This window comes from Nothoprocta perdicaria, unplaced genomic scaffold, assembly GCF_003342845.1.
Source record: "Nothoprocta perdicaria isolate Ctin4 unplaced genomic scaffold, notPer1 scaffold_0, whole genome shotgun sequence".
Taxonomy (NCBI): domain Eukaryota; kingdom Metazoa; phylum Chordata; class Aves; order Tinamiformes; family Tinamidae; genus Nothoprocta; species Nothoprocta perdicaria.
In genome coordinates, this window is record NW_020454092.1 from 19,313,741 (window position 1) to 19,340,450 (window position 26,710).

The 26,710-nt window shown below is 39.5% G+C and overlaps 1 protein-coding gene across 4 annotated transcripts; it reads right to left on the reverse strand.

Moving 5' to 3' along the window:
- Positions 1 to 7,692: 7,692 nt before the first annotated feature.
- Positions 7,693 to 22,732, reverse strand: OMA1 (OMA1 zinc metallopeptidase). 4 transcript variants are annotated; one of them, XM_026034696.1, is made up of 9 exons: positions 22,668 to 22,732; positions 21,561 to 22,090; positions 20,481 to 20,709; positions 19,178 to 19,351; positions 18,972 to 19,079; positions 18,628 to 18,756; positions 15,052 to 15,126; positions 13,885 to 14,034; positions 7,693 to 8,377 (listed from the first exon to the last, which is right to left on the reverse strand). In XM_026034696.1, exons 2-9 carry the CDS (start codon positions 22,067 to 22,069, stop codon positions 8,156 to 8,158), a joined length of 1,596 nt encoding a protein of 531 aa, XP_025890481.1. In that variant the 5' UTR covers positions 22,070 to 22,090; positions 22,668 to 22,732; the 3' UTR covers positions 7,693 to 8,155. The 4 variants fall into 4 exon arrangements, with proteins under 4 accessions (XP_025890481.1, XP_025890489.1, XP_025890473.1 ...); XM_026034704.1 differs by lacking the exon at positions 22,668 to 22,732 and adding an exon at positions 22,420 to 22,439; XM_026034688.1 differs by lacking the exon at positions 22,668 to 22,732 and adding an exon at positions 22,387 to 22,438.
- Between the last annotated feature and the right edge of the window lie 3,978 nt (positions 22,733 to 26,710).

A 26,710-nucleotide genomic window follows, 5' to 3' on the forward strand; every position in this document is an offset into this window, starting at 1 on the left:
CAKGCATAGTATGTATGTTACAGTAGCTATGCCCACAAATGCTGCTGGAAAGGGTGGCACCTCAGCACAGCCCTGGGACTTACTGCCCCTGACTCCAGGGCAGCATCTGAGCACTAAAACTTGCCATAGACTCGTCTGAACCCKGGCCACAATCTGATCACACCATGCCATCCTGCACCACAGCTTGGARGAATGGGCAGTATGCAGGTCTTAGGGACCACTCCATTTCCATGAGGCTGCCATGCAGCAGCAGCGATGGGCAAAGATGCTTCATTTGGGTTAAAAAATAATGGTCAGCAATTGGGGACAAGCAAGCTTTCTTCTCAGCAAATAATCATAATTAATATAACCACTATCATTACAGCTGAACTTTCCAGCCCRGTCAAATGAAGTCAATTTCTTCAGTGTACTTTTTTTGGATGTTTTCCTTCCTCCATGGCTAATTACTGCACATTTTTCTAAGCCCTAATTCATGCCTCCTTCCTGCTTACTAAAGCTAAAATGTCATCTGTGCAGGAGCTCATAATCAGCTGATTCTGACAAGCAGAGGATAAGGCACAAAAGGAAGAATATTGTTTTAAGGAGGGAGAAATCCAGATCYAACTACTGGGACTTTTGCCAAAGACTTCAATGTGAACAGAACAGAGGCCTCATTGTTGAGGGTGAAAATTGGACCCTGTTGCTTCTCAAGGATATTGTCTCTTTCTAGCTCATTGGCTGAAACACTGGTTAAACACAGACCAGTGTAGCCTCATTTGTATTAGCAAAGTCAGGGGAGGCTGATACATGGCAAAGTAAAACATCAACCAACCTTCTAATARTGCTTCTGATTGCTTTAAGAAATACTTGCAACTTTGTTAAAGTGCTTAAAAATGAAGAAACCTTCTCCAGGCTCACAACTTGAAGTCAGTCTTCTCCCTGGCAGCCTGTAAAATCCAGCTAACCTACGTTCAGCTCCTCCAAGTATGGAAATTAATTCTTCTCCTTTACCATTTTGGTTGCATCATGTGGAATTAAAACAAACCAACCAAAAGATGACAGAACAAAACTGAAAGACTCTCATATGACCCTGTTCTGAGAAGTAGATTGGGCTGGTTTCACAGAACCTCTCACCCATTCTCCTCTCCCACTTTTCCTTCATACTGTAAACCTGGGACACTAGATAAGTGTCCCAGATATATCCAAATAAACTTTAGACATCTCATAGCCACGACTGAATTTGTTCTCCCTCATCCCTGTCCTACAGGAGAGAGACTTGGACACTACGAAGCTTAACAAACCCTGCAAGACCATAAAGGAAATTACAATCTGAAGCTCCGATTCCTCCGCCAGGACATCCACCAYGAGGCCATTTTTACATTTGATATTCAAGAGGCTCCTCAGCCTTTAGCTGTCCTGACCAGCCACACCAGGGCCTCCTGGGCACCTGCAGCCCTGGGCTCCCAGGCAGCGTGTTCAGCTCCAGGACGTCCTCGCAGGGCTGGACGGGAGGGAGCCCCATACCCAGCCCTGCTGATCCCGACGGGCCAGACGGGCTTCCCGGCCTGGCCTTGGACTTCACCCGTCCCCACGGATCAGCCTGGTGGTCACAGGATTGTCAGTGGGACCCTYGACTGTCATTGACTTTCTGCTCTGCCTGGGTGCCGTGCGAGGGGACTACATCCCAGCCTGACTTCCCTCGGAGGGCAGCATTACTCACGGCTCCCTCATGACTGTATGAGTAGAAAAAAACAAAACCCTGGGACATCAGGAACACAAGTAGAAACACATCTCTTATCTCCTCGGAGCACAGATCCTGCTTTAATCTTTAGGCAGAGACAAGCACAGTCAGCACCAAAATTCGATGTTCTCCCTTCATTTGTTACCATACAACAGGGAGAAAGCAGGCGGGATGAGCAATAGGGCTCAAGCCAGGCTATTATAATGTAAATCCAATGGCATATACTTAATTTTCTCGTGTACGATTTTTCACCCCATCAGTCCCTCCTTTCTGATCGTCTCTAATAAAGGAAAGAGGAGCTTGCCCGGCAGCAGCTCCCCATAAAGATACCTAGCACCCAGGTAAAGAAGGGCTGGAAGCCTTGGGCAGAGCCACGCAGGATTCACTAACTCACAGGGACGATGGTTCAAGTTTCCTCCAGGGAAGAGTCACTGCAGTTAAGACCAAAAGGAAAATCCACCTGGATAATTTGCTGAGGCCAGACTAAAAGTGAAGGTGTTGCGCGGCATCCAGCTCCAAAGAGCTCAAGCAGCCCAGCTGCCACCTCGTGGCTGACGGATCCCATTGCTGCCACCTCACTCCTTCACTCCATCATTCGCTCCTTYGTTATTTATTCCATTCACGTAGGGAATAAAACTGAAGACAACATATCCCAGGCAAGAATAAAGAGCTTTGATTCTCTGGAGCCCAAATATACAATACAGATCAATGTTGCTASAGGGGAAAAAGAGATAGATTTAATTACCTCAAGCCTTGGATTGCAGAGGTTGGTGGGAGGGAAAGCATCTGGGCTGGGGCAGGGGTCATCTAAATTCTAGTACTATTCTGTACAAGCTGACCTGACAAAGGAGACCAACGTCAATACAGACACAACAAATAATTTCTTGCAGTTTGAAAATGATATTTCATTTGACAATTAGGTCAAATGCCCATTCCTCTATGCAATTCTAGGATCTAGTCAACAAGGGAAATTACAAAATACCACTTCTCCAGTAGATTCATGTGTTCCTTGGGTTCACCTTAAAAACCATTTGTAACCAGATCACAAGTGGTAGTTGAAGCTATGAAGCATCTGCAGTGGAATTCACAAGATTTGGAACTTCCTAGAAGTTTATCAAAGTTTTCAGCCCGTGCAGCATTTCCAGAAGCTTCTGTTGCTAATAAATGCATTTTACACCCTTTTTTAACATTGATTTGAAGGTGCAGGAACATCGCCTTGCTCACCCTACTTCTGTGGCACCTAGTGAATGTTCCACATTAGATTATATAGCAAAAGGTTGGAACAATAAGAATCTGGAAGAAATTAAGGTGGCCTTGGCAAAAAATGTCTCATCAACAGGAGTAGAAAAAAACTTTCATAAATTTTAGAGAGCTCACCTTGAAAAATGGTCTGTCTTTCTTTAGAAAGAATAGACATATAGATATATACAAACACAGATATAGCAAATACAAGCTTTCAAAGGAAAGATGCATGTCAACAATGGAAGCTTAAGGAAAAAGTAGGCAAGTCAGATCACAAAGCACATGTCACCCACAAAAATTTTGACTTCTTCCCCCAGTTAAGTGAGCTATTTTCAGGATGTGACACCAGATTCTTAGTACCTGTGTGTCCGTGGGCTTTCCCATGGGGCAGAAGCACCAGGGCCTCTCTCTTCACCAGCTCTCCATGGTTCCTCCTGGGTCTGCTGGATCAGACATGCAGAGCTCTTGAGGGCTCCAAGCAGGTGGCTTCAGCTAAAGGGCTTGTGAGCTGAGCACCACAAAATACATTTGTGTTTAGCACAGATTTGAGGGCCTCCCACCAAAAATTACTGCCAGTCAGTACGAGCAAATTCAAATACAGAGAGAGACCATACCAAAGAGAAACTTACTTTTCCAACATATATTTTCACATCTATATTGCTCATCTATGACAATAAAAARAAACTTCACTGAGAATATTTTACAGGTGACTACATTACACGTTAGGTTTTATCAACTTTTCCTACCCAAACACTTTGTTGGTTATGATTTGTTAATTACTCCAGCATTGTCAGAATCTCTTTTCAAATTTAAAAGTTTTAATAAGCTATGACAAAAGATTTAGAAACACATTTTCAGAAGGTGATAGACACCAGCAGATGCTAAAGTACTGACTGAAAAATGCTTATGCTTAACATATAATACATGTTGCACATATTCTTTTCAACATTTATGCTCTAGTCAATGTATTGTAATTGACTATTATAATTACTTTTCTAGTGGATAAATACTGTACACACTGTAGTGTGAAGAGATATCATGTAATGTATACTAATTAAGCCATTATATCTGTATGGAAGATCATGTCTGAAATATCAAATTACCAGAAATTAAACATCTCAAAGGATTAATCAAAGGCTATGGAGTCGTTCACTTCCAGGTCAACAGGTTCAGTATCAGCTCCATTTAATAGCTATAAGGAATTTATGTGCTGGAGATAACAATTCTCTGCCTCCATTCATAAATCAGGGTAAGAACCMAGAAGAGCAGCCTTAACCAGCACAGCCAGGAATATGACACGAGGTCTGTGTCTGCTCTCCATGAGATCAGAGAACACGTGTAGTGCAATGGGTCTAGGCAGCAAGGGAAGACTAGAAGGTCTCCATCAGTTGCTTGAGGATCAACTCATCTTCTCACCTTCTAGTCATCTGCGAATAATTGCCAACCCCAATAATAAAGTTCCCATAGGCAGAACAGGCAGCTCAGTCTCTTTTATTTAACCTCTGCAAATGCTCTGCTTATCCCAATTTTGATCCTGCAGTTCTTGCTGCTTCTAGCAGAGGCATCTGCAAAAGCACCAGAAAAAGATGGAAGGGGAATAATTGCCGTGAACTTTTACGCAGGTCACCCTGCAGCTGATGTGAGAGTAACTATACAGCAAACCTRTACTTGGGGAGGAATCCTGAATTGGAAAGTCTCTACTTTTTTAGATTAAATCACTACAATTACTACCATAGCAAGAGATTTAAGAATCAGTTCCAAGCTTATGATGGAAGTAAACAAACAACTCTTAAGGTTACGCACAAGATACAAAGTAGTCGTGAAACTGCTCAGGCAAAAACAACCAACTGTATCTTACTTAAATATGACTAAAAAGGCATTTCAGATACCTCTGTAGATAGGTACAAGACAATAGCACACTGCATAACAGATTTTTCTAAAGCCTAGTACTTTAATTTCCTATTAGGAAACTGAGTTGCTCTGTCTAAAAATTTCACACAATGTAATACAGTGAACAAGGCTATGATTCAGCGTTCTAGCCCCAGCTTTTCCAATGATCTTCTGTGAAGCTTTGGTAAAGTCACTGTCTTCACTTCAGCATTTCCAAAACAAACAAACAAAAGGTATCATGCAGGTATCATGGAAAAATTAACTAGTATTTATGAGGTGCTTCAAGTTATCTATAAATACAAGTTATTGCTCCTAGTCCTTAGTGAAGGTGGCTACACCCCTTCCCTGCACTCTGGATGAGATTGTTAAAGAAGTCGCACTGTCTCGCTGACAGAAAACTTTTACGTAGTACCTCTATTACCAACCACATCCTTGTCATCCCATTTACGTTTCAAAAACTCCAAAAGCTTTAAAAAAAAAAAAAAAAAAAAAAAGCACAAGGAATTTTAGCAGAATGAATTTCAGTGGCAGGAAAATAGCTTACAACAGAGTATTATACTGGAAACACGTTTGAACCTCAGATATTGAAATACCAATACTACACATAGAAAAAACGGCAGCAGCTCAGATAATACATGAAAAGGCATCAAGCCTGCATTTTTTTTTTTTTTGCAAGCCTGCAAAGTTTGTTTTTTTTTTTTTTTAAATGACTACAAACAGAATTCAAAAACAAAGAGCATTCTAACAGCTCTTTACTTTGCTTTCTTGGCACTTATGTATTTCAAATCAAATACCTCAGAAAGAGCATTATTTCAAAAAACACAAAATACGCAAACATGAAAGGCCAAAAGTTATAGGCAGCCATTTTTATTACAGAAATGCCTTGTATGCACCTGCCCTGCTTGTCAAATCTCCTTACACTCCCAGTACAGTAAATGCATAGGAGAGATTTAGCGCAACCTGTACTATACACTTTATCTTTCTATAAGAAGCTGTGAAGCACAGCATGCAGTGCTGGCAGCAGAAACGTAGAAACATTTTAACCAATTCATCTTACCTTATTCCCCTTCCCCACTAGTTTCCCTCTTCATATGTTATGCATTTTTCAAGTACTGAATTCCTTCAACTAGATTTTAAGCTCTCTTTCCCTGCAATGCAGAGTTTCTGTGGTTTGTTAGCAGCTTGCAACTACAATGTTTTCCTAAGGGATATAATTCAGAATGAATTTAAAATATTTTATATGGATAGACTTTATTTTATTTGATTAAAATAGTGCAGCTTTTACTGAGGTTTCTTAAATCTCTGGAAAAAAATATGTTTGTTAATTTTAATGAGTTCAATGAAGTATTTAAAAATACCTCAACAATGTAGGCAAATGCAAAGTATGCTATTTAGTAAGAATTTAGTAAACAGAAGGCACAACAGCCTACCGAGAGGCAGAGGAGCACATGGCATGTTTTCTGTGTTGGACAGTCAAAAGAAGCTGAGAGAAGAGAACACTTCTCTAAAGCATTTGACAAAGTACTAGAGATAATTCAAGATGCAAAGCAAAAAATAGATTTTTCAATATCCCATTACAGACTGTAAATTATATTGTTTCTGCATTTTCTCTTGCTCTTTATATATAGATATATACACACACACAAATATACACACATACATATACACAGACATACACATGTGCATAATGTTTATTAGAAGAGACGAAACTTAATAAATCAAAGTAGTGGGGAAAAACATAAGTTCTTTCGTCTAACATAAGCTATTACTTCTCTCATGTCTCTTACGTCACTAGAACATCCTGACTACGAGAGCACTTTCCTGCAAATTAAAACAAGTCTTCTCTGTTGAACATAAAATTAGCATCTCCAATATTCCATTCTAATACTTGAGCCACTTAAAATAGATAGTAGAAATACRAATTTTGTGCAGCTTCACTCAATCTTGAACGCTACAAACACTCTTCTACACTCTCACTAGCCTTAACCGACACAAACATCAAGTCGTGTGTCAGCCAGGAAGGCCAGATAACAAAATAAGCTCTGACACCGCCGCGAAAGAGGCAGCGGCAGCAGTACTGCAGTCTTGGGGTTGCAGAATCAAGTCCACAGGGAAATCTAAATGGTGTATTTTTCTGTTTACCTTCAGGTGACAATGTCCAAATGCTTTAACACATCACTGAACGTCTGTTACAAAAACCCCTGTCACTAAGAATAAAAGTGGATGGATGAATAATGGCCAGGCTGGACMTCTGCCTCTCGCCAGAAGCATCAAGGAGAGATTTTAAAACAGCTTGCAAGCAATACGAAGCCGATCTAGACCTATATGATCAGGCCTAGGACCATCAACACAGTCAACCCCACAAATATATAGACTTACCTCCAAGCAGAGACAAGTTGGATAGTTGCTAACATTTCTCCGAAGATCCTGGTTCTTTGACAGAAGTCAGTAACATTACTGGTTTTACAAACTGTTTTTCAAAAATACAGACACCCAGGCAGCACTGAAAACTCAGCCTCCCCTCGCCTTTTAAAATCCTGCATTCTGATTAAATTGAAGAAATATAACAAGGTCTGCCCCTYCCCATATATRWATGTATACATATATAAAAACATTCAAAATACCATACACTGTTAAACYTTGTGCATGTTCTCTTACCGTACATGAAGATTTTTCTCCCCATATGTAAACTTTAAAACAAATTAACAAAAAAATGAAAATCTGAACAGATGAAAGAAATGGAATTTTTAATTAATCTATATTCTAAAATGCTTTAGTGAGATAAAAAAGAAAAAAACAGCAGTAAATCCACATTAAGTGGGGTGCATTCAGAACACTGGCCATTTTCCTTCATATTTTCAAGCATTCTATATGTGGAATAGACAATACGTTTTCACCATTATTTTTTCAAATGAATTTGAATATATCTAAACCAAATTATAGTAAGATAAACCAGACAACTTAAGTGATGAAAATGGCTTTCCTCTCTTTAGCTTTAGGCTCTGGCTCATCTGTCCCGTGATCAAGGTGAGCCTGATAAAGCTGAAAATTAGACTGCATGAGTGAATTGTATGAGATTATCTTTCCCCTGAGAAAGGACTTATTTTTAGTAACCCTTGATGAATAATAAGAAACTTYCAAGATACTCCTCTTGTGTGGGCAGAGCTTCTTATTGCTTTGAGTGGGAGATCACAAGAAAGAAACATAGAAGATGAATGGCTAGATGTTCTTTATGGTTCAAAGACAAATTTGCCTGAAAAGAAAGACCATCAGGACAATGAGTTTCATAAAAATTGAATGTTATCAAGAATTTGTAGGTTTAACTGCAAAAGTTACTGGTCTATCTTCCACTTTTTGAGCGTGAGGCAAATCCAGTGTGGGTTTTGTAAGATCTTGCTTTGTAGAGTTTGGGCTTTGTTGATCTTTGGATGATTCCAGCAGATGTTGCATGTTAAGTTTGAAAATGAGGCGAGGATCTGGTCCAGAAAGAGATGGACAATTGCAGCTCTCTCTTATTTTAAGAGCCTGTGAATACATAGGAAAATAAATCAAGCTCACTTAAAAAAACAAATTTTCGGTCACCTGTTTGGTTTCCTAGTAYGATCTGCATTTACAAAATAAAATTTAGTGAGTGACTTTAATAWTATTAAAGTCAATGGAGCTGTTACCTTCAACAGTTGCTACCCCTAACAATTTTTCCAGAGAAATCAAGACTTTTGGGGAAGAAAATTTAAATTAAATTTAAATAAAATCTAAAAACACATTTAAAACACATTTAATGTGTTAAAAGAATGAAAAGAATGAAAGACCTGAAGAATGAATGATGATGAATGACAAAATGTTTTCTCAGATGATCTCCTGAAGAGTGAATATTCTAAGAGGCCCCACATAGCTAAGTTGGATGTTTTTGAACTATTTCATGGGACATTTATTCACAGCAGCACCTTTCTCCCATATCCACAAGTAAATTAAGAACAAGAAACCATCCCATCAAGAAAAACGGATTGCAAGTATCTTACTTCTTCAGATAGATTTCACTGCTGAAATAACTGTGTACATTTCCCCCCTCAAAGGAGGAGGGAAAAATCATCAGTAACATAATGGACATTTAACTCTTCACAGAAATACAGAGGGTTAATCAATAGGGTAAAGGTTCAGCTGCACAAGTGATCTTATCTTCAAGAAGCATTTGAGTACGCAGCTCCCAAGTGTTCTCAGAAAACAATGTTCCTAGAATATTAAAAAGTACCTAGATTAAGAGATTAGCACTAGGAAATCAAAWTTTAATTACTTCCGCTTACTAAAGAATTAAATCATCAGTACTTCCATTTCACAGCTTAGGAAGTGGAGCTGCAGAGGAGTTAACAAATTTCTCACAGTATCAAAATCCCTGAACACATTTTTCTTGCAGTTCTTCCAGCTTTGTATTCTGGTTCACAGATCATCCTGCCTTGCAGGCAATCTGAGAAATGCATGAAAACAGATGAATCTCACCTCTCAAAAACATGAAGAAACTGATATAAAACAATGTCCTTCAAAACAAGTGACTGTTCAAAGTTGGTGTTCATTTTAATGAATTTAAACATACTCTTACATACACAAACAGGCAGCATGCTTTAGAGCTAGAAACAGTTACCAGAGAACTCAGTTTGATGTACTGCTTTCCAATCAGCAGTTGTCCCCAGACTTAGCAATGACCAGGAATTCTCCTACAAAATCCATATAAGCTACCAAAGAGAAGAAGGTTTCTCCATATTCCACAGGAAATTATTATTTGCAGRATTTTGGAGGGCTCTACATTTCCACTGAGAATTATGTTGTCAAGACTTGTAAGATGAAATACCAAAACCACTGGGTTAATGAAACAGTGCAAAAGTAGTCTAAAATAGTCTGGTATTTAAATACTAATCAACATCATGGTCACTTTTGTGTAATGTTAACTRTATTGTAGCCTCAGTTAAAAATATACATCTGTAGGTAGATGAACATCCAGCTTCATTTTTCATGGGAGAGGAAGCTTGCATACCTATTTCACTCCTTTTTTCTTCCTCTGTGTTCTTGAACAGTTACAGTGACGTTAATCCTAAGTTGTAGATAGATGCCTGCTGGACAGTCGACTGTTGTTGAAAAGTACTAGAGACTGTTTATGTGCTCTAGATGGTTTCAAGAGGAGGAGGAAGGTAACAGAGTTTTCATAGTGTGTGTTTAAAATAAAACATAATAATTTTAATTTGCTTTAAATATATCAGATTTGGCTACACTTATTAAGTAGAGTCTATGCAGACACAGTTGCTTGCTTCTGACTCTCTATATGGCAGGAGTGCCACCTATCCAGTACCTCTTTGCAGAGGTCTTTACCCATCATTTCGAAGGTATTTGGTACCCTTTCACCACAGTGTGAGTAGTTACTGAAACGGGTTTTAAAATGGAAGAACAGTAGAACAGTACATCTTAACTAAGCTCTTCGTATATGGAGAAGAATTTCCTGTAAATGCCTAGAAACTAACAGAATTCAAAAGCAACAACTCTTTTTTTTTCCTTTTTAAGAAAAAAGCAAAAAGGAAAAAAAAATACATTCCAGAAATCTAATAAAGGTTTTCTTATCTGCTTATTGATGAAATATAATRTTTAAACTACTTGGATACACAAGTCTGGACTCTGCAATTGTCTAGCTTTAAGAATAAAGCCTTCTTTTTTATTTTTATATGGTGATTGTCCCTGTAGTCACCAAATATGAACTATACTTCTCAACGCTCTTCTGCTTCAGTGACCAAATACTTTCTAAACAAACATTTGTGACAGATCAAATTTTCCCTTATTCTCTTCCACGACAAGTTGCTGCAAAGACTGCTTAACATCCAGCAGCAGTATTCTAAACAAAGGGAAATATAAAGATTTAGGCTGAATGAAAGTGCAATGTAACCCTCTTTTAAACTAATTTAGCTATTTTAAATCGCTGATTTCTTTGGCCGCATAGCAGCTTATTTCCACCTTTTCACTTATCTAAAATACTGAAATCACAAAACCAAAAGGCTGAAACAATACTTCACAGTTAACACTTCTACCCTGTGATGTCTCTGCTTTCTTGCTACAAAGCTGTCCAAGAAAGGAAAAGATTCCAATTCAACATATCAACTTCYATGCCATTAAAAAGACAAGAGTCTCAGAAGGCAAAGTTCCATTATCACGACATCTCACTGGTAAAGACAAATATGACTACACACTGTAATCAAGTAGCCTGTGCATGTATGTTTGTGAAGGGTATGAAAGGGTCAGCGCTATTTAGATGGTGTTCTTCATTAGCTCAGCTGGCTACTGTCATTTCATTTCATGCCAACACCACTGTCCTATCATTAAGATGACAGTAACTGACTGARGAACTCGCAACATATTCCTGCTGAAAGATAAAACAGCCTGACGTGGTCAGCCATATGGCACTTTCAAATYCACTAGCAACTTCAGTTGAGTAATTTAATATTACTTGAGCAATTTGGTCGTCAGTTTGGGCAGCCTTGACAGTTTGGGCAAAAGGACAAGTAAAAACATTCTTAATGGAACACATGCACATCAATGTTTTAAGTAAGAACATATCACTGACTGTGTATGCCGAGGAATGTCAGAAATAAAGATGATGGACAGAATGGAGACAAGGTTAACTAGCTAGAGTGAGAACACAGATGCACCTGTTTAATGCTGTTGATTCTCAAGTTATTGTTAACACGAAAGTACTGCTTTTGAGCATAAAGACCACCTGCCAGCTTACAGGTTCAAAAGATCTCCAATTATAAAATGTGAAAAAAGGTGAAGCAGTTCCTTATCAAGACGATTGCCATCACCCCCTGCAATGTGCTGGAAGTGGGGACAGGTAAAAACCAGAGAGCTCCGCTTCATCCTATAGCTTTCATATAAAACTACCAGTATAGACAAAAACTGGAAATCTTGAGCTTTCCTTATTTCTCCTTCAACACTGTCACAGATCCATGCTAACTACAACCCAAACCCTTCCAGTCTTTCTGAGTGCATCTTAACTTCCAAGGCTGCCACTTTTCTCAGCATTCTCTTGTCCCCCAAAAGTCACAGGATTCTCCTGTCCCCACACCAAGCCAAGGGTTATAACCTCTTGTTCATTAACTGCAATTCCCTCAGCAGGGCTGCCTTATGCTCCGAGCTTCCAATTCTGACAAAAAACAAGGGAAAAGCACAAGGATGTAGGTTTTAAGAAACCACTAACAACAACAAACAAAAAAAAAAAACTTTTAAGAAACCACTAACAACAACAAACAAAAAAAAAAAACACACAAACAAGTTGCAAAATGAATTACAATTAGCAGGAGCTAAAGAAAGCAACAGGTTAAGTAAAACACCAGTTTAAAAAAAAAAACACAGAAGAATGGATAGCTCTACCACATGATGGATAAAAACTATATGTAATACTAATATTTCAAATCTTTTACTGCTTCAGTTGACACAGAAAAGGAAAGCATAAATACTGCTCACAGTATTTATGAGCAGGAACTTTATGAACTGGATAGAAAAATGGGTCAGATTTTTTTTACTTCTTATTTTCCCATTTAATAGTCAGTCTTCACACTGACAAGCCTTAATCATTAYGTCACCTCATTAAGGCATGCAATTACATCACCTGAAGAAATATCTTTGTTTTATAAGATCACTGGGTTTTGTGAACTTGTGCAAACTACAAAAGATAAGACAGAAAGAATATGATTGCCAGGTATGTATTTTCTCAGACCTGAGTTAAAGTATAAGATGGAAATTATTTCATTGCTGCTTTATAAGCCAGTCRGCAACTGTATAAAAATAAAGGTACTGAAACTTTTATGGTCGATCTCACTATAATTGAGGTTTTTCAAGGCTATTATTTCCTAAGTCAGTTGCTCTAATATACATGTTATAAAATGCATAAAATTTTCCTCACAATCTTATTAAGTATCAGAAATACATTTCTGCAAAGTACAGTATTTGTGTAAATTAGTCATCCTAGGTAGTCTCCAATTTCAAACTCTTAATCTCTATTTGACTTATGCCATCATTTAGACTATTTACTGTATTAACTCCCATAGGATTCACAAAAATTTCTCCACTCTGAAATCATTAAAGTATCTTAAAAAAGGAAATTGCCAAGTGATTTCAAGAGAGAAGGAAAATTCAAAATATAGATCATCCAGATCATATTTGAAAACAAGACTTTGTTGTTAACTCTAACAATCCCCGTTTTTAAACAGATTTTTTTCTTAAAAAAAAGTGAACAAATAAAGAGTACTAAGCTTGACACAGGTTTCAACTACAAAACTAACATTYGGCTAACAGCAGAGTTTTGCATTTGCTTCCACCAAGTAACAAATCCCCAAGCAGTTATGCACTTGGCATTCCACTGAGAGGAAATCTGAAAGGAAGAACAGACTGCAGATTGATGGGCAATTGCATGAATTAGCTCCATTTCCTTAGAGTGGGGTAAAATTTGCTCCCTAATGCAATGATTGGGGGATGGGGTGGGGGGGGAGGGTGGAGGCTGCAAAACCTACAGAGACTTGTCATAACTAAGGCTATTAAGAAACCTTCTACTGGGGATCTGACATTCTTCTGAGACACTTATTCAAGGTATATTCAACCCCACATCAATGAGACGGACAGGAATTGTCAGAGCATTCTCTCTGATAACCTAGGGCTAGCTACCAAAGCAAGAAAAGAGAAGACAGTTTAAGGATCCAGCTTAAACACTGGCTTCTAAAGTGAGGGAAAAGGATGGATGTGTCTTAAGTCACCATCATATCTGTATGAGAAAACAGTTAAACAGCARAAGTACTACACTTGGATCAGAAATCAGAAAAATACCCTAGAATATAACTACATTTTACTTATCTTGCCTTATTTTTCCTCATTAAACAAAAATTAGAGAAGTTAGGAGTTTTCTAACAGAAAATTTCTGTGAAAAAGTAGCTTGTGAGCAAACATCAAACTGGCTCTGGCAGCTGCTTCCACACCCAGAGCCACGGCCTCTGGGCCCTGCTCACCTCTGGGATAAGCCGGTCTAGGTGCTCAGCTCTGTTTTCATGTGAGGGGTGCGTCGAGAGCCACTCTGGCATCTTGGGCTGCCCTTGGATGGTTTCTGCTAGTTCCATCTGCTGCCAGAACACGCTGCTGGCCCTGACATCCACACAGGCCTGAAAGCAGAGATGCAACCTATGCAGCATTATGTTTTTAAGGCACTAAAATACATGCGCTAATGAATCACAACAGATATCTCAAATTGTACATCTGCAAAAGCTCTTCAGATAGTTGACCTTGTATAGGATGGATAAAGGCTATTCTAAAATACTGCAATAAAGTAAAAACTCTTCCACATGGACACCGGAATACTCCCTTCTAATACCTATTTAATTCCACTGATCTTCAAGTTTTATACATGAAATAAGAGGAAAAAAACAACCAGCTCCRCAATTTCTAGTATTCATGGCAGAAATATCATCTGCTATCTAAAAAGAAACTAATTATGCTTTCCCATGGATTGTGTATGGGAAACTATTCCCATAATTGCAAACAGCAAGTGCAATTTCAGAATCAGAAAGGATTTCATTTAAAAAACACCTTCTAACTTGACAAAATATTAATAATTCTATTAATACAATCTTTCTTATGAAATATTAACACTAGAGGGTGCTGCTCTCATAGTTATCTAACATTTTTTCTAGCTGTACTGCACTTAGCTAGGCCTGATAGATTTGTTCTATTTTCAATCGAATTAAAATTCTCATGGTGACCAATATATGAATTAGGAAAAAAGTACCAAGTGGTTTCAGACCAGATTTTACTTTTACTTTAAGGAAGTCATATTATTTACATGCTGTATTTTAATTAAAATGCCAGAAAAATAGACATATGCTTTGTAACTTTTTTCCCCTAATAGTAATACAACATGTAAGAAAGTATCCTTTCCGGTTAATAATGCTCCATTTACAAATTTCAATTTTGTTACATACAGTTTAGCCAGAATGCCTTCATCTTTCCCTATGATCCTTTCCCTATTTTCCTGACATTTCCTAAACCTACATTTCTTAAAGATTTGGGAGATCCTAAAATGAATGATCTATCCTCTGCATGAAGTGTGAAACTCATTTGAATTACAATGGAAACTGAAAAATGTCTGTAAGTTCCTGCTAAAACAAAGCATCTGTAATTACCTTTGCTGCAAACTGAAGTCCCACTTTATCAGCTTCAGCTTCCAACGTCCTGCTGTAGGGCCTATCAAAAATAAACTGAAAGGAACACATGAAAACAATATTTCTTGGTTTGTGGCATATATAAAGCAAGTAGCCTTGTAGCTATTTTTCTGGTCGTCTTATAAAAAACAGCATTTATCTCTCATATTAATATTGCAATTGGTCAGTATTAATTGTTCTTAATCCAATCTTTAATTCATTACCCACAATTCACTGAGTCTGTATTCAGTGAAAATGAATTAAAACTATATTTTAACAGCCTCTATCACCAACAAGTTTCACAGCATTTAAAGAGAAAATGCCAACTTGAAATCAGTTCATTTAAAACATTAACAGTAGACATATGTTATTGATCAGAATTGTATGGAAGCTTCATAGTTAGAAGAAATCATTTCATCTTGCACAAAACAGGAAAATTTCACTTCACTCTTGCTGTCATTGTTTTAAATTTTAATTGTAGCAATTCTATAAAAAGCCTAATGGCTTCTTCTGTGATTTTATGATGAGTTTCTTCATGATGAGTTTCTTTAAACTTCTTATGACTTTCAGATGCATGGCAAAGAGTCCCCCCTATCAAACATAACCATGCATATTTCCACGCAGAGATGACCCCTCTTTCATGATTGTATCCCCAACACAAGTTGTAAACTACCCTTGAGAAATCCATGTAGAAGATATTAATCTGACCAACTTCCATTCCTTTTTTTTTTCCTGGTGGATGATTATTGTATTAATAGGCACTAAAGGACACGGACAGTTTTATCAGATAAATAATTACTTATGTAATCCAGTATCCTTTGGCACATATAATTCACATAGTTTTCAACAGCCCTGCCCTAGTCTAATTAGGACTTGCTAAAACAGCTTGCTCCAAGGTGTAAACTCCAGCAGAGACTATAGGGATTATGTCACAACATTGTGGTTTGGGCTTTGGTTAGGCAAAAAACAGCTGATGAGTGTGAGTATGCAAGTGTAATGTAAAGGAAAAGCTTTTACCAACTCTACCTGGGCAGAAAATCATGGCATTCTTATGTATTCCGGGGTAAGAAAAAAGAACAAAAAAAGCTAGAAATGCAAAGCACTCAAGCAGAGTCCAAACCCTTGAGTACACAAATATATCTGTAACTGCTAGTGGCCAGTTGCAGACCAAATACTAGSTTAAACAGGCTGTGATGTGACTCCATACAGCAGCTAGAATGTAGCGTTTCAGATTTGTTGGGTTGTGATTATTATCAACATACAATTAACACACAAGACAGACTTAAATGCCAGGTCTGTAACTTGTAAGACACCTATATGTTTCTTCTTCAGATCCAAGTTGAAATCTGTGTGGAAATTTGAATGACCTGGCAAAATTTGGGCTCTCTTTCACAATGCCTTTCTAGGCAATAAAGCCTTGACATAAGTTGCACCAAGAAATAAAATTTTTCGAAAACATTTGTGAATGTGTTGGAATGAAAAATTACATTCTGAAATGACCTAAAAATTCCTGTTAAAAATTAGATGTAATATGCAGTTCTAGCCAGTGACTTGAAAATCACATCTTTCTTCATTATTATGTTAAAGGAAGTTCCAGGTAAAGTACAACCAAGAATCATCCGTTTCCCTTTGAAATGCAAATCTGATGGCATTAGCTGGAGGACAGAAGAAATATGAATTACAGAATTTTGCACACACTAGTGTGGAGTATGTAAGTGAAACTCAGTCACACGTTGGGCCATTCCAAGAACAGTTCCTAGGCTGACACGATTTCATTTTCCTACAAAACTTCTGCTGCAAAAACAAAGTCGGTGGGTTTCAGTTCAAAATAATATGACTAAAACACATCCACTACCATGAGACACCACAAGAGAACTTAAAAATTTCCCAAGGCAAGAATAAAAACACTATTTTGGAGAGAAAAGTAGGAATGAAGTAAACATGCCAAAAGCCCTACCAGGAGTTACTAGAAGTTGCTTACAGTGAATAACTACAAATCAAGAATAGTCTTTAAGGAAAAAAAGCAGCCTCTGAGGACATAAAAGAAGAATAGAGATTGAAACAGAAGCAAGTTCTGCAAAGTGGCTTAAATAATTCAAGGAGGGGTACATGGCACTACCATGGATATTTAGGGCAAACTGGGATGCCAGAACATTAGAAACAGAAGATACAGTTAGAGAAGAAATTAAAAAGAAAAAAAAAAGTTCTGAGAAAGCCTGCAGAAAGAAACATTTTTCATGTAGGCATGATAGCCAGATGTTGAATGGCAGAAACAATGTCTCGCATTCATAGGTAAGCAACAGAAACAAAACTCTCTGCTCAGTGCCTTCAGATGGCCTTCTTAGCACTTTAGCCAGTATTACATGTTGAAACATTTAATTTTATTGAAGACCAGCCTGATAAGAGTTTTAAAACAGGGAATTACCATACAAGAGATCACAGATCTTTGTGATAGCACAAGACCATGAGCTTAAATCCAGATTCCATTTGCAGTTTAAAGCACAATTCCAAACTACGACACCATTTACTAAAATATCAGCAGCAGTTAAACTACAAGAGGAAAAAAGCTTTAAAGTAAAGATGCTGACAGGGAGCTAAAACTGGTTGTCTAGATTATGAMTAGTGTCAGAATTGATTCACTTTGCTCTTTTTCCCCCAAATTCAGCTCTTCAAAATACCAGCCAGCATATTCAAATGCCTTGCTTATTTAGCTACTTGGACAAACAACCAACTCTTTAGAGATAATTTATGTTGCAAATCCAGGAAAAAAAAAAATCATAAAAAGTCAAAGAAACTAAGGAGTTTAATTACAATGCAGATGCAAGTTTTATGATGTAAGAAAAATTTCTTTAAAAAATGCAAGAAATAGATTAAAATCTGTCCAGAATCAGACAGTAAACTAGACAGCAGAAGAAAGATGGCACCATAAAAAGCTCTAAATTTTATTGGAATTTATGCTTTTTGAAGGATTATATTTCAGTAAGTTTTATTATAGTGTAGTTTRTACTTTAAAAGCTCATTTAGATGCTCAACTTTTTAATCTTGGAAATGTTTTACTACTACTAACAACGTACTTGAGATACTCATTCCATATATTTTAGTTAGAAATAATTTAACAGCTATTCAAAATACATGCCTGTCACATCAACATTTAGATCTTTAGAAAGTGAACTACATTTTAAGATGACAATCATCAAACTTGACTTAGAATCAAAAATGAAGGACACGTGCAGTCCAAAACACAGTCCTTATTTTAGAAGGTTCAAAATTCTCCAATTCAAAAAGATAAATGACAACACATAACTAAAGCAGAAATGTACTTACAAAAATGGTTTCCCCTCAGGGAAAAAAAAAAAAAAGTTATGTTTGCTTGTAATCTCTCTTATCTTTCTGCCAAAACACACTTAGTGGTGTTGAGAATATTGACAATATTAAGAATGCTGAGCGTATTGAGAATATTAAGAAATATTTAAACACAACAGTAATGCAAACATAAAATGTTTATGCAAGTCAATGCATTCAAGCACTTTGTACGAACTATTCCATTGTCAGCCTTACCTCCTGCAACTTGCTCTGAATCCACTGACCAACAATTGCCAAACTATCACGAGGGCAGATGGCCCAAATCATGGTGAGAACGATGAGTGACAGGAAATCCAAGAAGTGAACCAGACTGGCCTTCTCCGCCTGAAAACAAACAAAAAACAAAAGGGTCCAGTTTTCACTCTAAGTTTCTTTTTCCTTTTTTTTTTTTTTAATATATAATTCAGAAACTCAGTAAAATTGCTCTTTGAAGAGCAGTCAAACAGAAACTCTGCTTGCCAGCAATAGGAGAAGTCTTAATTAGAAAAAGTAAATGCAAGTAATTAATTTTAGAAAAWTTTCTTTAAATGAATACTTACTGCATGTTCCAGCACAGCATGAGCTATTTCATGTCCCAAAATGAAAGACAACTGGTGAATATCAGAAACTGCATCTAGCAACCCTGTGAAGACAAATACTTGTCCATTCTGGAAAAAAAAAAAAAAGTACCATTTTATTTAGAACGTAAATAAATAAAATGTTATTTCAATACTGCTAATAATTTTTGCATTGGTGCTTAACTTACCGGAAGTACAAAGGCATTTATACCTGGTTCTTCAACCACATGGACAACCCACTTCTGCTCAGAGACCTGTGGGACGTCCTTATTGCTTTCAGATAAGTGACCAACCACTCTTTCCACAACCTGATAGCGTGCATCTGTTTCAGGTAACATTTTATTTTCAAATTCTGACATCCACTGAAAAAAAAGATCATTAACGAATGCTTAGTGAAACAAAAATTAAATTTGTTGCCATGCAAAATAAACATACTGAGAGTGACTAACAGTTAAAGTAGTTTGGTAACTACATACAATTTAGTAAAGATCTAAATTAATAGTAAACATATTTCACATGTGTGATAATGCAGTTCTCATCCCTTCTKCCACAAAGGAATCACAAAATTCATAACCACAAGTTAAGGATTAAACCTCAAAATGAAATAAACAGAGCACACATCAAGAATAAGACCTAGCCTTATATCTTCCTTCCTCTGAAGCATTCCTAATGTATAGTTAGGCAGAACACTGCAATTTGTGGGACTTTTGTATATACTCCTTCTGAAAACATATTTAGTATTTCTATATTTATTTTGTAATTTTGTAATGTATGAAGTGGAAAATTTTATATAAGAGAATCTACTTACATCCTTACAAATCACTCTATTTACTTATCTCACATTCTCTGTAATGTAATGATGCCTGCATATGGCTGCATGATAAAGTCTTACTGACATTAAAACCAAGTTACAGAAATTGAATCAAAGTGTAGCCTGGAAGAAAGCAACTGAACAGAGATTAGCTGATCTAACAAACAAAAGGAGTAGAACAGAAGACATTCTTAAAGGTGGAGAYTGTAACAGCTGAAAACAAGAGGATCTTAAATGGGACCCAAAGAGTGCTCAAATGAGCAAGGAAAATGAGGCAGGTGTGAACATGTACTTATTAGCTATGCTTTCAATGCTTCTATCTGATAGTTGCACTTCTCATTATGTGACAAAAAACATGTTTGAAATGTTTACTTGTTTCATTTAATGTGTTCTTTAATCTTCATGTGTTCCTGAATTCTGAGAAAGAATTTAGGTAAATAAGTGGAATGTTCTTGGCTCCAAGTGGTAAATGCAGCAAAATACAGCAAAGTTGTTGTTTCCATTGACAGGTAAACGAGAATCTAACTGCCAAAAAGTGTGCTAGAGTCTTTACTTCCAAACTCAAGACTTTTTAAGGACACCACTAGGCTTGTTTGCCCATTTCCATACCTGGACTATATCATCACTAAAAAAGCAGCAAAGCAGTTTTAGAGAATTTTGAATTTACTTTAAAATCTTACCATCTCATACTCCATCTGTGACAGTTCCCTAAAATGTTCTTTTCCAAAAACCAACAGTCGAGCCCGTCCAGTGATGGGTGTCTCTTCCAAGTGAGTAAAATAAAACACAATAAATAAAACTCCTAAGCTACTGACACTCAGGAGTATCTTCCATTTATTTTTCCTTGCACTTTCCTTGAAGAGTTCCCGTTTGTTAGGAGGAAGTGACTTCCACCACTTCCTTATGCTCCTGTAAGATAAAAACAGTCAAGCTAGGCTGTAGTTAAACAGGTGTTTGTTATTGTCTGCCCTTGCTCTATTCTCTACATTTGCACCTCATGTGAGAGTAAACAAAGCAAAGCCCTTCAGTACCTTGCTCTATCACTTTTTATCACTTGTGAAAATGACAAGTGCAAAAATATAGATCTAACTTCTGATAATAGAAATAACTTCCTTAACACTGTTGAGAAAACTGTCATTTCCATTCACTTGTAAAGAAATCACTTTTAGGAAAGTATTTTTTAAATTTCTCTAAATTCTAAGTTTTCAGGACTGCAGTTGAGTTTAACTCTGGAAAAAAAAAAATTGCTTTAAAGATGTTGCCATTACAACTGGAATCAGATTTGTGAATTGCTCCACTTCCAAAGCACTGTCCACATAGTAGGGAGTTGGAAGAGAGCAAGGATATCCAACCCAGAGCAGCCCTTCTATGTTGGGAAGCAGCAACACTAACCGGATACTTTTGTAAGCAGCTATGTCTGGTTGGTACCCCACAGGATACTGCTGTGCTGCTGAGAATGCAGAATTCCTGAAATTCCAAGCTAATTTTCAAACTTTTCAGCTCAAATTTTAAGCTCTTTCTCAAGGATAAAGAAAACTATCAGAGGTAGTCCCCATAAGCTCACACCAGTTTTAGCTAGAGATTGGTAAAGGCTGGTTCCTTTGGAATAAAATGAACTGTACAAGTTAAGCCTCTTGCCCTGCAAAGACTTATACTAAAACTCAAACTAAGCCACTTTACGCGCACATATGCTCTACCAACAACAAGCACACGCACAAGACTCTGTACAACGTCTGAACGGATGTAGGACAGTATTTTACCTGCCAAGAATGATGGCAAATAACTTCTGAGCTGGTTTAATGATAATCCAGAAAAGAGGAACTGGAGCAGCACGAAATGATGGGGATACGTGGAAAAACCTGGTGACTGGAATGTTCCAAGCAGAAAAACGATTTGGGAGTTGCCCAAGGGAACTGATCTGGAGGGATGGGATCTTCTCCAGAAGCGTTTGGGAAGACAGGAAGCAAGATCGTGCAGAACCATGGTGTGCTGTCTTGCATATGTCCGTATTTACAATGTCCAGAAGACACTTCTGTCCTTTAACAGTTGACTTTCCGTAGTAGTTAGGACTTCCAGTTAACTTCCAGTTCCCAGTATTTCTACTCAAATTTAGTCTTTGGCATGTATCTAATTTACAACTGACTTCACTTCGGTAATGTCTTGCATAAGACCCACAGAAATTACTGCACTTGCCCCATTTAGTCAAAGAAGTCAAGTGAAAGAAAACACAGTTCCTGTCAGGAAACCTGAGACCACGGATGAAATTCATACCCCCTTGTGTTGAGTTACCCTGAAATGAAACAAAAATAGCAAAGACATATTAAGGAAAACCACCCGAAGGGGAAACCATGAAACATCGTTACATCTGAACAGATAACATGTGTCCRTTCAACCAGGATTGGGTAAAAAAATAAAAAGTCACAATTATAACTGCATCCTGCAGCAGATTTAAGGCAGGAAAAAATATATATATATATTATACATTTTGCAACTGAAAACAAATTAAAGTGCTCTTTTCCCCCTTTTTTTCGCCTTTAACCAAGATAGCAGAAAAGCAGGAGGAGGCCCATAGGGCAGGGGCCGCACCGCGCTCGCCTCGCTAGGGCAGCAGCTCCTCACACGCTCCCAGGTGCAGCGGGACGTTCCTGAGCGCTCCGCTAACGTCTCGCCCGCGCTCGGGCCGCGTGTGCGCCATGAAGCGCCGCGGGGCCCCGCAGCCGTGTCCGCCACGGGCCCCGCGCCGCTGCCCTCAGGAAGCGGCAGCGCCGCGACGGCTYCGCCCAGGGCCGCCTTCCCTCTCCCTCCGCACGGGCGGGGCGGCCCCAACGCCCGGGCAGGCCGCACTCCCACCCCCAGCACCCACGCACCTGTGGGTGCGATTATCACGACAGGGCTGGACGCGGGGCGGGACACGAGGGGAAAGGCGGGAGGAGCGGCCTCCGCCGAGCTCCACTACTCGCCGCGGCGGAGGGCGGGAGCGGCGCCGCTCCCGGCCCGCCCTTCACGGCCGCCTCGCGTTCCCCGCCCTCCTTCCTTCCTTCCCGCCGCGGCCGTGGAGGGGAGGGACACGGAGCGAGGCGGCCGGCGCCGCCATTTTGTGGCGGTCGCGCGCGCGGGCTCTCCTGAGGGGACGCTGAGGCGGCGCTTCCCGTAGCCCAGCCGTGCGCTTGGGCGATGTCCGATCCCTCATCCGCGGTTCTATCCCCATATATGTGCTGTGGCTGTAGGCTCCTTCTGCCAGCCGTTCTCTCTGCTGCCCTGGGCTGCCACTGTAACCTCACAGCACTCACTGATACTGGGAGCCGTGGGTGGGACCACGGGGGYGAAGGTGGGACGGAGCATTGGGCTTCTCCCTGGCCCCCGGCGCCAGTTGCAAATCAAGCACGTAACTCATGGCGAGCCCACGTGTTCTAACTGCTGCACCCCTGCCTGGGTGCTGATGAAGCGAGTGAGCTAATAGATAGGCCGCTGGGTGACAGGATGGCGATAGGGTGTTTGATGAGAGGGTGCAGCACGGAGGGGTGTGTGGTAATGGCAGGGCGGYCCACGCTTGGCTGAAACCAGAGGCCTTCTCCTGTAAACAAAGGTCCCTTGGTTGGGAAGAATGGGGAAACGCTGGTCTTAGTGGGAAAAGTGAGGAAACACAGGCCTTTGCCTTTTGAAGTGACGTACACGCTGCATCAAGTCCTGTTCACTGTTTGCTGACCTCCTCCTTAATGCCTTTCTTTTTGGTGTAGACATCGAGACAGGTCTTTCCATAGGAAATGGAGCAGTCTGGGAGACGCAGAGTAACCATACTTTGGAGCCCGGAAAACTTAGGTAGTGATAGGTAAAAACTCTGCAGATGTCACAGTTCCCTTTTAAGAGCTGCTTTGCCTTTGTTAACATAAGAGACACAAAGGATTAAACCCATCAGTGAGTTAGCAAGGCATTAATTTGGTGACCATGAGCTCCGGCCACAAAAACAGCTGAGCTGCAGCAGCCAAAAGGCGCTCTGTCTAACCCTAAGGCCCGTGTGCGTCTCAGCTGTCAAAAAAATAAAGGACTGAGGGGCAAACTCTCATTTGTGACTGTCTCCCAATGCTTATGTCCTTATTTCTTAGCTTTTGTAGTCGTCTGCTTTTCTTGTCCTCTCCATCTAGCGTTCTCCATTCCTAAGCAGGGCATGAAAGCTTTCTGCCATCTGCTCTGTGGAACAAATTTCATTCTTCCACCTCACTGAGCCTCTGTTTTCCTTCAAATCTCAAAGCTGAAAATGGGTTTATTTCTTTGCATATTTCTTTCTTCTATTTTCTGTTTCTCCCATTGTGTTCCTGAACTCTGTGCGCATAGACAATATAGGAGCTATTTCTGCATTCCTGGCTCACTTAAATTCTTACTAAACTCAGTGGATGTTTTCGAGTGTGCAAGGAATACAAGATGGAGCTAAATAATTGTATGCTGCATTCTGCACTTCTAAGATCTCCAAAAGTGGTATTGCTCATAATTAAAATTTAAAAGCAGCCAAGCAGCACATACAGCATAGATAATTATAGGATATCTCTATCAGATACCAGCTCTAAATGTTTTCTGAGTGAAAACCTGATAAATAGTTGATCACTTGGCTTGTTATAAAGTCGTGTTTTTCTCAACACAGACTGTGAGTTCAAAACAACATTCAGACTAGCCATTTCATACCATGAACATACTGTTGAATTTTAATGGATGTATATGTATAGCACTTTTTTTTTTCTGATGAAATTATAGAGCTTTAGATAGGTAAGATTTACTGCTTGTGCAGACTGAGGTTTTGTTCACCAGCTTTGCCCCTTCAGAAAAACCAGTGCAGTTGGTATTTTAAGACCAGAAGGCAAAGTCTCATTCATGCCYTTACAGGGCTAAGACCTATTTAGAGTGGTCTACAGCTTTTCAGGTGACACTGAATTTCATCGTTGTTCATTGATCCATAGATTAAAGGTTATTAACACATCACGAACCATTTCCACACTGTCATTTTTTTTAAAAGGGATAAAATTCTGCATACTTATGAACTCTATGTGGTAGGGCAGAACTCACCGGAGCTGCTCATCGCTACCTATTCCCATTCCCTGCTATGAGGCAGGATGGAGGAAACCACCTTGGATTGAAATGCCTTAATTGACTAAGTATAAGTGTCTCAGGGCTTTTGCTCTCCATATACACTCTCTGCTCTACACTAAGTCTTAGCACAGTTAACAGAGGAGCTTGTCCAGTGTCAAAATCGGGGCATCAAAAATACAAAATTCATTTGGAGAGGCAGTTGCATAGCTAACATATTTCCAGTGACAAAGAAAGAAAGTACATGGAGATGGGGAGGAGAAATGAGAACCAAATAGACCCCWGAATGTGGAGAATAGAGCTGTCTCCAAACCACCAGCTGCYAGAGATGCCTGTGAGGGTCTGGAGCCACCATCCCATCCCTGCTGCCACCRGAATTGTTTGCATCCCAGAGCTTTTCCTCTCCTCAGCCCAAGTCCTTCCAGGCGGTTCTGCTCAGTCCATTTCCACTCAGCAATCCCAGGGTTGGGTCCATCTGAAACCGCTCGCAGTCCTCCCTGCGCGTGGACTCCGTCCTCAGCCCTTCTCACACCCCAGAGCCTCCCCCAGCTCCCCCAGCTCTCATGGCCTGGTCAGCTGCTCTTCCAATTCCGCCTTCCCAGGCATCACTGCCTTCCCACTCGCACCTACTGCTAGTCTCAGATCAGCTGCCTGCCCCAGTTCTTGTGCATTAAGGAAAAACCCTTCTTGTTGCTCTGGCAGCTTGTAAGAATCCACAGAGAAGCCCCATGTGCTAAATTCCATGTGGGCAGAAACATGAGGTGAGGAAAAGAGGACACATGCAGGAACAGTGTCTACAGGGTGGCCTCATCCAATTAGTTTTTGGTTGCTCTGCTTAGCTCTTCTGGGTGCAAACAGACGAGCAGAAATGCTGTGATTTCTCATTTCAAGCCTGATTGAGGACAGACGTTTACTTCAAATAAACCTTAGCTGAGAAGATATTTGGTGCATATGCCACCATTTCTGCTGGGCCCACATGGAAAATCTCAGCGGAAAATTACAAATACTTTCTCATTCAGCCCTTTGCTTAGATAACGCAAAGTCTCTGTAATTATTTCTGGGGTGCTTGATGTGTCCTGGAGCGGGGCTGCAGGAGTGCTGCCCGTGGGGAGTAAGGATTGTCGTGAAAATGAGATGGGAATCTTGTCAGGATGCCAGGCACATACAATATTTTAACTACATAAATCTCGGTACAAAGAATTCTGCTGGTGCTGCCCATAATAATTGTAGAAGTTATGGAAGTTGCTTTTTTCCTGCTCTCATAGCAATTGTAGCAGCTCAAGATTAATTTTAGCATAAATAGAGAAATAATTGCAGTACTTAGATAAAAAACCCTGAGGCAAATCAGTAGAAACACTTTGAAAAGGACAGTCTTCCCCATGCAGGTATAATTATCTGTTTAATAGCATTAACCAGTCCAATTAAGGAGAGATGGAGGAAGGGCCCCTAGTTAATTCCTTAACTATTCTCTGAAGAAGCGTTTTCAGGACCTAAGCAGTAGGAGTTAGTTTTGTCTAAGGCAGCTTCCTGAGGCTTTAAACACTTCAAGGAYTGTTCAGGGGACCCTGCATCTATCTAGTTCTCTGTCCCAGACCCGCTCCTATTTTACCAGCTAAACACGAAGGCCGTTGGGTGCAGTAACGCGCTGCGATTTTTCTGCTTCATGTATTGACCTAACCTGGGTGTAACGCAAGCCTCAACAGCCCCAAGGGCGATAATCCCAGTCCGGAGGAGTGGGATGAGCAAAGGGTGGCGTGTGTTACCCCGCTGCAGGGATGTCGGGCAGCCCTCGGGGTGGGATCCGGCCGGCTCCCACGGCACAGCTGGCACAGCT